Source organism: Xiphophorus hellerii, chromosome 1 (genome assembly GCF_003331165.1).
Source record: "Xiphophorus hellerii strain 12219 chromosome 1, Xiphophorus_hellerii-4.1, whole genome shotgun sequence".
In the NCBI taxonomy this organism is placed as follows: Eukaryota; Metazoa; Chordata; class Actinopteri; order Cyprinodontiformes; family Poeciliidae; genus Xiphophorus; species Xiphophorus hellerii.
In genome coordinates this window covers 8,115,564-8,127,736 of record NC_045672.1, presented here as the reverse complement: position 1 = coordinate 8,127,736, position 12,173 = coordinate 8,115,564, and the positions used below count along the sequence as shown (strand labels likewise).

The 12,173-nt window shown below is 36.5% G+C and overlaps 1 protein-coding gene across 1 annotated transcript in view; it reads right to left on the bottom strand.

Moving 5' to 3' along the window:
• Positions 1 to 267: 267 nt before the first annotated feature.
• nphp4 (nephronophthisis 4) overlaps positions 268 to 12,173 on the bottom strand; it is a 171,423-nt gene continuing 159,517 nt past the window's right edge. Inside the window, exons 26-29 of the mRNA XM_032576022.1 lie at positions 11,185 to 11,356; positions 6,353 to 6,532; positions 4,870 to 5,013; positions 268 to 570 (exon numbers count right to left, since the gene is read on the bottom strand). Coding sequence (XP_032431913.1) covers positions 430 to 570; positions 4,870 to 5,013; positions 6,353 to 6,532; positions 11,185 to 11,356 — 637 coding nt within the window. The 3' untranslated portion in view covers positions 268 to 429. The remainder of the gene's footprint in view (positions 571 to 4,869; positions 5,014 to 6,352; positions 6,533 to 11,184; positions 11,357 to 12,173) is intronic.

Genomic DNA, 12,173 nt, shown 5'->3' with positions numbered 1-12,173 from the left:
ACAAAACTGCAACAAATAATTAGGGCTATGCAAAGAAAATAAAAATAAAATTACAGGAATAAAGTCATGATATTATATGAATAAAGTTGTACAAGAATAAAGTCAAAATGTTGAAATGAAGGTTAAATAATAAACAAATAAAAATTATAAATATTTTCATATTAGTACAACTTTATTCTTGTATTATTTTTGACTTTATTCTCATAATATTATGATTTTATACTTGTACGTGTTTACTCTCGTAATATTATAATTTTATTCTTGTAATTTTATTTTATTTTTCATTTGGTGTTAGTATGGCCGCAGCACTCAATTGTACAAAATGACACAAGTAATACAAAAAAAAAATATTCATCAACAAATGTTTTATAAAACTAGACTGAGCGATAAAATATTACTCAAATACAAGCAGCATTTTCAGACCGATGCTCAAGAATAGTTGACTTTGACGCAGAATGTTTCCTCGGTTTTCTCCTCCGAGTTATTGACGTAAACCAGGATCTCCGCCGAGCCCGAACTCTGGCTGGGAGCGAATCGCAATCCGATCGTGTAACTCTCTCCACCGCCAATCTGAACACAGTGAACAAAGCAAACACATGCCCTTTATTGTCTGGTTCTTTTTTGTTTTAAACAATATAAGCTCTGTATCTGCAATCATATTCAATAAAATATGATTGCAGATAAGGCCCGTTTGTCAGATTAAAAGTACCTTTTGAAGATAACAACCTTTAAGCAGATATTAAATGTATTTTTCATCCACTCCCATTTCTGTAATATAAAATGCATTTTTATTGGTTTAATATTCTAATTTTACATGTCATGGTTTTTGTAAGTGGAAAATCATAATTGAAAAGTAATGGCTTCCAAAAACTCCATCTGTGTTTGATTTGTGTATGTAATGTTTCACTTAGTGATAAAGTTTCTGAAGTAAATGGGCTTGCCAGCAATATTCTGATTTATCGAATGGGTCAGTATATGTAGAAAATACAGATGTCCTGAATCAATTTGAATCATCAGATCAGATTCAGTGTACTTCACCCCTTAACTGGAACTGAATTAAAATGTGATACAATTCAAATAATAAACAAGTCATATCAGAGAAGCTCTTCAGCAAAAACCCAACTGTATGTGTTGAGTCAGATAGAGCTTCAGAAACAAATGAAAAATTGATGGCCATGTTAGGTAAAGTGCTCTCAGAAGGTTGCAGCTGCTTTCTTAACAAAGCTAATCGCATGTTGGAACGGCGGACTAAAGTTATCCTCCACAAACACCAGCTGAGACGTCTGTCACTGTCACGACAGGCAGAGAACCTGCAGCATTTATAAACACTGGTGAGTAGAACGCAACACTGATGAAACGTAGTGTTATGTTACTGCACTTTAAAGCTACTGAGGCTTTGTGCGTACATATTATATTGATTTTATTAAAGTTTAACTGTCAGATTAGGACTCCGTATCTGAAAATGCCAAGATGACTTGGATCAGGAGAAAAAAAAAAAGGTGTCCACAAAAAGCACATGGGTTATCTGCATGGGACATTTACACAAAAAATTACTTGGAGGTTGTGTTTGTACGGTGTGTATAATCTTGACACGGCATAAAGAGAAAGGCCACAATAAATTGAGACTTGTGAATCCAATTATTGAGTCCAAAAATCAGTCAAAAAAAAACAAAACTAGTTTCTTAAATCCTAACAATATAATATTAATGCTGGATGTACAGTGTGTAAACTTAAAACCAGAAATGTGTATGTTTAGTTTGCTGGGGTTTCTTGCCTTAACAAAAGAAAAGCTTGTAAATGAGCATACTGTTTTGGCTTGTGAGTTCTCTCTTCATAATGAGGCATTCCAATTGGTTTCATACTGCTCTGTTTATATTACAGGGGTCTGTTCCAGTATATCTGTGTTCGATAATGACAGAAGCTTTGAGCTCAATGCCATGAATCTGTGGCTGTGAATTTACCAACGCTGTGAAGCAAATAAGACCCAGAGAGCCCAATAAGGAAAAACTGGCCAGAATGTACAGGCTGCATGTTATATACTGAACTGAGACCACCATCTTGACTGAAATAGTCACAAAAAAAGATCAGCTTATACAAAAGCCCAGGATAAGGTTTAAAATCTGTTAAATGGGACATGATGCTGCACAGACACAGCTTTATGTGCAGTCGTTAAATTAGTCATTTCTATTACAAAAAACAGCTGAACTGCTTTTTCCAACAGTTTTCTTATTTTTATGAACAATGTTTGAAAGGAGAGACAAAGTAGCATCGCTCCTCTGTTGTTATAACTTCCTGACACTGCCGTCCTTACCTTTTTTTGTATAAATTACCAGTTTTGTCCACACAGCCTGCAATTTTTCATTGTTCTCACTAATTAAAGGGAAGAAAGTGCTGATGTTTTTGTTGTCGGGGCTCATAGCCTACAAGGTCATAATTTAATCTTTTTGTTGATATTCTCACGGTATTTCTATCAGCCATTACCCGTTTTTCATTTACATAACCTCAGAAAATAAATAAAATAATCAAAATGTGAAATTTACAGAGCAATTACTTTCCTTAGAACCTTATGTTATTTTCAGTTTCTCTGAAGCTGTTATATAAAACAGAAAAGACAACCTTCTCCTTTGCTTGAGGCAACAGGGACAGCAGATCCTTCATGAGATACCTGGAGATTCACCAGGAAGGTGGGAAAAACAGAGGCTGCTTTTCACTCTGCCCACCTCATTTATAACGATGCACCGTCTTCGGGCCAAACCCAGCAAGACTCCTTCAGTGTTTATGTGCAAACTGGCTCCTATTGCGTCTCACATGTTGTGTTTGTCTCGCTTGTTTTGCTATTTTGTCAAATAAGCAAATGATAAGGAAATGACGGCATCAACCTAACAGGTTTTTTTTTTTATTTTATTTTGATGAGGGAATAAATCAGCAGGAGGCTGCAGCTGACCACACGACAACAAAGCAAAGTAAAGAAAGGCTTTGTAATATTCCCCTCCATCTGATCTGAAAATAAACAAGAACAACACTTGTCGCAGCTGAGGCCCGAACAACAAATGTGTTGAAATCAATACAATCTTATTCACTGCCAAAGACATATGTACATGTCTGCAAAACTCTTTGAAATTAATGGTATTCCTTTTAAAGATGTGTAACAAGTATTACACAAATTAACTCTTTTGACACAAATGTCAGACTGAAAAAATCTTTAGTTTGAGTACACTGATTAAGTTGGGAAACATTTTTTTGTTTTTGCAAAATAAAACAAAACATATTTGTCTACTAATAAGGGTGTCTACTACTAGACATCCCTACTGACATTCATACAATGTTTTATACTTAACATTTGAAGTAGACCATTTAAAAATATATTTTGATGTGAAACATCATTCAAGTCGTACAGATGTAAAATGATCTTTATGTAGAGAAAAATTACATCCAAAAGGCTGCACATATTTTAAAAGGTTGAATCAATTGAAACTGGAAGAGGACCAAAGAAGGAGGATGGTAAGTGAAGTAAAAAAAAAAGCTTACTAGTAAAATCTGCAACAGAAGATGATATAATAGATTTACCAAGAATATACAACAACCATTAGATAAAACATACAATCCTTACTGGTTGTTTTGGGAATGACCACAGAAAATCTGTTCATGTCCTGCCACTACAAACACAGATCTATGATGTTTGCTACTTTAACTGGAACAAAAGATAAAAAAATTGCCATACTCTTAGCTATGGGGAATAATCTTGCGATACTATGAGCATTCTGCACTTTTGAAGCAACTGAGAACCTTATCAATGTTTCACATAAAAGTATTGTCACCTGTAGCTTTAAACCGAGAAAAAGTATTATTATTATTCTGCCTATAAAAACAAAATAAGTACCCAACTAAATTAACAGAAGTGGTTTATCTGACACAAAATGAACCTTCGTTCAAATCCATCTCAGTTATCAGATCTAAGTCCTACTGAAACAAAATCTGTGGTAAACTAAAGAAAGAGAGACGTCATCTTCTCAAGGACCCAGGACATTGGACTAACTTTTCTGAAAATAATGTGCAAATACAAAAAGCCATAGATCCATCAATGTGTTGGCTTTAACTTTCTAAAAATGTTTTAGGGGGAGATTAAGTGCAGTCCTTTCGAAGAAATAAAATAGTGAAAATTCCAAAAAGTGTGGCACTGGAGAATTGGAGAAAACTATTAGGTTTTATAATGAATTTCCCCCTCCTAACTAAATCAATATACTCAAATCAAAGCTTGGATTCCTGATTTTACCAAGTGTGATATTACCACTTCTCCAACAAAAGATTCATTTATTTTAAGGCTGATTACACATCTTTCCCAGGGTGTCAATAGGTGTGGGGGATGTTGTTTTATTTATTTAGCAGTGAATGTTTAAAGCATTTTTTTATAATCAATACGTAGGTTAAACCCTTCTCAAGGTTTTAACTAGATTAATTTTGTGCAGATAGATATACAATATATTATATAATGAGCGGTGTTGAACGAGAGCCGGGTCATGAATAAAGAGGTGAATCCAGCTTGAGGCTCCAATAAACCATCACTTTTAGCTCTTTTACAGCTCAGACGTGCCTCTGTTACAGTTTATATTAATCAAGAATTTGTCACAAAACTTAATGGCTTGACGTCTGGTGGGGAAAAAGGATTGATGTTTCACTTTCTGCGAACACATGTCATGGATCATCAACAACACAGAAATTATTCACACTGTGTTAACAAGATTAATCCTTTAATCTAGAGAAACTATCTGTGGAGGACACCTGACAAGCTTTGGTCAAGGCGTTAATCAAAGTATTGATTTGAGTCTTAATGAAGTGGAGAGAACTGTATTGCCTCCTGCCTTATCTCACCTGGAACTGATCCTCTCTGAACTGGAGCAGGTCAGGATGGTCGGAGCGGAGCAGGAATGTCCGTGTGCTGGTGTAAGGGTTGGTGTACGTAATTTTTCTGGAGCTGCCACGCCCATTACCAGCCGGGACAGACACTTCGAATGCCTGCACACACCCACACACAAACAGTTTATGGTGCACTTGCTTGTCACTGACTTGCTTTGCAAAGTATGGTTAGCTATAGTATCAAACACAGGTTAAAAAACCCCACAAGAAACAGCAGTGACCTTTGGAAAAATTTGAACTGCACAAGAAATAGTTGAAGTTTCTAAATTACGAAGATTAAATTGAAATTATAAAAAATGAGCAACAATCAAAAGTCCCAACATGGTTTATGGGTTACAAAAAATCTGGAAATGACGTTTTGGCATTAATTTAATATCTGAGAAAATAGGAAAGAAAACTATGACAGCATATCTGAAGGTTTCACCAAATAAAACTTAAGACTTTTTAAATAAAATTTTAAAGCTATCTTGAATCATATTAAATTAAAACTGTTACTATAAGGGATGGTTGGGGAAACTTGCTGCATTACAATCAAGTGTAGCAAAAATTCTGAATCTGGCTTTCTGCTTCTCTGGTCACATATGGTTCTTCACAGCCATAGTTCCAGAAACGTTTTTCGATACTCAGCCTCCTCTGTGTTGGCAGCAGAAGTCAGTCATTGACAAAAAAGAACATCATTCAGCCAACTGCTGATAAATTTTCACTTATTCATGATAGACATAAAAAAAAAACCTAGCTTGCAAGCTATATTAGCTATATTAGCAGATTGCTACCTTCCACTGCTTTGACTCACAGAATGCAATGAAGATGTTTGCATGAAACTCAAAGCACAGTGAGAAAAAAACTACAGTAAATAGTAAGAATTATGATTAACAAGTTAAAGACCAACTAAGATTTTTTAATGAATTTAAGACATTTTAAGACCTTTATTTTAGACACAAATTTAAGACATTTTAAGGATGTGCAGACAACCTGTGCTGTAGGTAGTCAGTAATTAGTGGTGTCAAAGTAAATGGATGACAATGTTGAACGTAAATATGGAATATAAAATTAAGATAACCAAACACAAACAAAACTTACACTGGAATGAAAGCAAAGAGTGAGAGAGAAGCCCATCCCCCCTGCTGCATAGCAGTCAGGCTTTAAAAGAAATGTTAATATTGCGAAAAAGTTTTTAAAAAAATTGTCACGCATTTTACAAAGTGTAATGTATATAATAACTGGGGTAACCAGTTATACACTGTACCCTAACTCTTACCCTTACCTAACCATAGTGTAGTACATCATTTCAAGCCTTTATTTCTTGTAATTTTGATGATTAGCTGCCACATTTGACCAACAATTTCGGTCCTCAACATTTCTCAAAACGTTTAGATAAAAGAAAAAAATCTAGACATAGAATTTCTTTTCAGAGAAGTTCAGAGAAAGATCCTCTCACCTTTGACAGTACAGGACGGTGGACACTGAGACACAGGAGCCAGGCGGCGACCAGCCTTTGCTGATCCACGTCCACAGCGTTCACATACAGGAAGCGGCTGCCAGCCTGCCATGGCTGAACCCTTAGCTGGAGCTCCTGCACAGCGGCAGGAGGCAAAACAAACACACCGGCCGGGTCCACCTGCAGGGGAGGTGAGGGCGGGAAAGGTTGATTGGACCTGGCAGCGAGGTGATGAGATGCTGGTGATTAGGTTATGAGAACGGCGACAACACAATGAAGGTAAGCAGAGCCATTGAACAAGTGACAGAAAGAGTGTGACAGGACAAAGACGAAGGGGCGGAAAGGGACAGGGTTAATAAGTCAGAGAGAAATAAAGAAGGTGCCCAGTTTACTGAGAGTGGGCCAGAGAAAAGTAAGATGTGGCGAAAAAGGTAAAGAGAAGAGAACAGACAATGAATCCAGACAATGAAAGCAGAGGAGAAAAAAGTGACATACACAAGGATGTGAGATTGAGCTCTACTGTGCAGCTGTTTTTCAATCTGCTCGGAGAAAAGCAAAGCTATTCTCTGAAGCTGAGCTTTATCCTGTTTTGTAAGACTCCTTCAGTGCATTCCACAGTCAGCCAAACCTGCTGAGAGCCAGATCAAAGCTGCCACTGATGCATACGGTGAATCTCTTTGAAAAATACATCTGTCACTTTCTCAGACGGTACCCTATTTCTACAGGGTAAACATGTTTGGGTCGTACAGTGAGCGCGCAGGAAAACCGTGACAGTCCATCATCCCCTTCTTTGAATATGGGTGAGTATTATGAAATAACTCTGACTGAGAAGCTGTCTGGCTGCTCTAGCTATCAGATATGAAGAAGAAAACATCTATTGAAAATAAAGGGCAATATGCTGTGCACAGAGCACATTTCTATGTCTTCAAATAACCAAGTCTTTTTTTTTTTTTTATCTGACATCATTGCAAAATGGAGACAAACCTAAATTGAAATGACACACGCTGTCAGTACACACTTCATTCTTGATAATGACTTGAATCTAAACCGAGGGGTTATTGCAAAGGAAACCGTTGTTATTCCTCTGCTCCGTGCTGCTTTGTGCTGCTCGAAGAACAATTAGCAGAAAATCATTTTTGGATGTGCACTAGGAAAAACAGAAATCCCTCATTCTGAAAGAAATCTGGCAGGAGAAAAGCTCACAGCTTCCCATTTGATATGTAAGGTTTCAGCTGTTTAGTTTCAGCTGGCTTTTCCCAATCAACACAGAGGCACAGACAGCAAACATAAAGAGGAATGATGTTCAGAAATTAGAGGTCCTGTGACATTTTCAGATTTTTTAGCAATGCATCTAAGCACAAAGAACTCATAATAACTGAAATGTTGGTCCAGTGGTGCTTGTGTGCAAAATGTTCTTTGGATAACATGCAGAGTGACAGAATAGCTTATGAGAGCAGGTGGCAGAAAGGACACACCACTTTGTTCTCCAAGTTAAACTGTCGCAAATCACAGTTTATATAATTAAATGCAGTCCCATAATTTTGGATCCACTAACTGAGTATGAACTCAGTTAGTGGATCCAATTGAAAAAAATGTAAAAGAACTATCCAAAAGAGGTCTTTTTCAAACTAAGAAATAAAGGTATTCTGTGTATGTGTTTTCCACTTTTCCTAATTACTGCTGAGCCAATCTTCCACAAGTAGATTTAGTTTATTGCAAGGCATCTACTTGAAGTCAAGTTGAACTGAACTCAACTTTTGCTAAAAGTTGTTTTCTATCACCAAGGTCTCCCATCGACCAGTGGCTGTAGTCCTTTCTGTGGGAGTAGTAGCAAAAAGAGATTTACTTAACTATTTTTGACTTGAGCTTCTGTTATAATGGTAGAAACAGTTAATATCTTACTGGCAGTAGAATTCACAATTATCCGGATCCTAATGATTGCTACAAAATGGAGGTAGAAGGCAGTACGAAAAACAGGGATCTCAACAGTTTTCAACACAAAGAATGGAAGATGTACAGAAAGGTAAAGAAAAGTAAGTCAATGTGAAAATCAAGAAGAAAGAAAAAATGCTGTAATACTATTGTAATGCATTTTCTCCACCAGAGAAAACCACGTTTCACAAAGGAAGACCATTGGTGGCACATAGCCTCCTACTTGTATTTTCCATGTAGATAATTACCAGCTTCTATGTAAATGACTGCCCAATGGAAATATATATATATATATGCAAAATATAAAAGCTATATAAAATAGTGTTTGTACAAACTGCTGTGATGTTTTTAAGATTAGAGTTGTGTTAGGTCATAGAAGACAGCTTCCGTCTTTGCCCCTTTCAGACTTGCTAGTACAGTATCTATAAAAAGTTCCCATCCTCTAGGATGTTTTACCCTTGTATTGCTTTTACAAATCAGTCACGATCAACAAAATGTGGCTTTTTGAGAAAAAATGACAAAAGAACCCTTTGATGTAAGTCAACTGGTGGTTGTAGTCACAATGAGTGGAATGGAGATCACGTGGGTTGCAGTTAAGTAAAGTCCTGACAGCTTGAACAGTTTTGCAAAGAAAAATGAGTAAAACGCAGCATCCAGATGAGCGCGCCTAACTGAACAAGGCAAAGGTGCCTCTACTAAATACTGACTTGAAGGGGGTGAATATATATGCAATCAGTTATTTTATGTCAAATGTCTTTTTAATTGTTATTTTTGTATAAATCAGTTTTTACTTTGATATAAAAAAATCCACATTTTGTCTCTCATGAACAGTTTGGAAATGCAATAAAAAGGGTGAAATATCCAAGAATTATTTGCAGTTTTTATAGAAACTGCAGCTTTAGCCTCAGTGACCAGCTATTCTCAGTTTACAAGTAAAAATGCCATGAAAATTATCTACTGCGGGTGTGACTGTAACTTTACAACTTTTTAACTGCAGATCACTTCAAAAATGATCTACTATCCTTTTAAGATGGCGTATTGAATTGTTGCAACTGCAGACTAATCCTTCCTTGTCATCTTTTTCAACATGCATTGTGTGAAATAATTTTACGCTGATAGTGTAGAAATTGATTCAGCTACTTATCTTGCCCAACAATTATAGAATAAAAATGCTGAAGTGAGCACATCAACTTCAGCAAGTGAGCATATTATTTTCTAACTATTTTAGGGCTCAGGTTGTGTTGTGAGGTACAAAATACTGACAAATTAGTTCACTTCATTTCATTAGTCATTTAATGTCAAATAGTCCAAACCATTTGCTTTCTTTTGCTTAAAGAAATATCAAAATATCCAAAATGGAAAATTCTATTTCTAGTGGTTTTAAATGAATGGCTTTGGATAATTTGTCCAAAAAGTCACATCCTAAGCTAATTAGATAACTCCTAAATTAGACCCAAGGGAACCAAAACCTATTCGACAAGTAATTGGCACATGGCAAAGCCAGAGCAACTAACCTTCTCCAGACAGGCTGATGCAGCCAATAACAGAGCTGTTGCCATCCACTGGAGCAGAGAGAGAAATATTATGTATGCACCAGATCGCCAATTGGCAACAAAACATGACTGTAACACACATCAAGGTTAGAAAGCTCACGGAAAATTTGGATACTGAATAGAGCCCTGATGATAAGAGATGGGGACAATCTGCTCCAATATCTGTAATCAAATAAGATACAGATATCGTCATTCTTGGACCAGATATCAGGCTGAAGTCGTTGATCCAGACATGGCTGACTTTTACTCAATATGTTTTAAAATATCTCCTTCTCTGGAGTTATTTTAAAGTCAAAAATAAATACAAGACAGATTTTTGTTATTTATTCCATGTAAAAAATGTATAGTGGCAAATGTTATTTGTAAGTGTGACAGTAAGAATAACTCAAGTGAAATCTCAGTTAAACAGCAACAGCAAAGCAAACCCCCAAAGAGGAAGTGGCTTCATTTTATTGTTTTGAATGTTTAACTTCTGTCTGCCATGTGGCACATAAAGTCTGGACATGTCAGGAAAATGTTGACAGACTTTGACACAAGGTAGAAACATTTACAGTTCAAAACAATATGTACATGCTAGAGATGCTAATGTCCAATAAGAGCTGTTAAAAATAGCTTAAAACATTTCACCATCAAATTTCAGGGCTTTCTTGGACTAAAATAAGAAACTACTACTTTATTGAAATCATCTTGTGTGACTTTTCTCAATCTTTAATGTACAAACACGAATACACCTTTGCTCATGAATAATTAATGTTTGTTCATGGCAGAAAAGCTTGTTGTGGCGGGAGTTTATTACTAGCTTTTAAAGCTCTTCAGACCATTTTACAAACATTTACACATCAATAAAGTTAAAGGTTTCAGAGCACCAGTCTGTTTTACACTGCAGTCATGCTCTGAAGTCCTTTGTGTTTTCACCAGCCTCCCTAGTTTCAGCCGTCTTTATACAGATTTAGCAGCTTTCATATGATGTTAATATAAACACAAAATTACCACTTTGGGGCCTATTATGTAAATATTAAAATGGGAAATAATAATACAACTGAACGCTGACAGTGATTATGTATTTTTTGTAATTAGTTGCAACACTAAGATAAGAACTAAACTAAATATTAAATTAAAACTCATTTTTTCTGTATAATATACATTGAATGTATCAAATCATAACACAAAATAGAGTATCGGAATCTCTATTTCCGACTTTCCTAAACCTAATTTATTAATTTATAGTCAATTTAACTTAGTTTGAGTTAATAGCAGCCAAGTCACCCACAACACGTTTTGTAATTATCAGCTAAAATCAAGACACAATAAATTCACTTTACTTCTTTACAAATTAAAACAGTGTACCTCAATTTCTTTGGGGTGTGACAAGAAACATTTGATCTTGCGAACGGCCTGTTTTCCCCTCAGAACCAGTGATTGACAGGTTCTCTGGCCAGTCACGCAGCTGACGTCCACCCGCTCCAGAAAATGCACGTAAACCTGCCAGATCTGAGAGGGCGCCGCCTTCCACTTATCACTGTCAACAAAGAAAAAACAAGAAACGCACACAGTCGAGAACAATTAAGGCTCCCCCGGAGATGCGGCAGGTGCAGCTTGAGTTTGGAAATCATAAGAGCTGATCAACAGCTCAGTGAGCATTTTAATAAGAACAAACATCATCGCCAATCAGAGCTGAGATGAAGGGAACAGAGTCTTAGGAGTGCTAGCTGGCTGTGAGAGTGGGAGGCAATGTAGTCACCTACTCGGTTCTGCTCTGAGAAAACAGCACTCGAGAAGCCTTTGGGGATATTTGCAATAGAAATAAGGCAGTGTGAGTTTTCAAGGGCTCATGGAACATCAGTAACATTTGGAGTTGCTGATGAAATGAAGTGATATCTTCAGATGGTAAACAGATGCACACACAAAAGAGCATTTGGGGTTTTCCAGTCGCACTTTCTTTTAATTGTTCCAAACTCACACCACAATGTTAACTACTGAAAGTAGTGGATAATAAGTTTAATATTTGATGTCTTAGACATGGCATATATTGCAAATACTGCCGTTCTCCATTCAGCTATATGTATAGCTTTGATGAAAAATGAAAAGCACTTAGTTTAAGTGTTGGCTTAAAGTGTTTCAAGGGATTTATACTTATTGGCACTCTTTTCCCTCTTTTTCTCACAAAGTCACAGAGGCAGATGAGAAAGCTGGCATGAGAAGTGTGCACCTGCCATTAGGACCAACTTGGGGTTCAGTGTCTTACCCAAGGACACTTCTGCGCATGGAAAGGAAATGCTGGGGACTTCGCCACTAGCTTGCTTTACCAGCTGAGCCACTCTTATAGAGTGAAATAA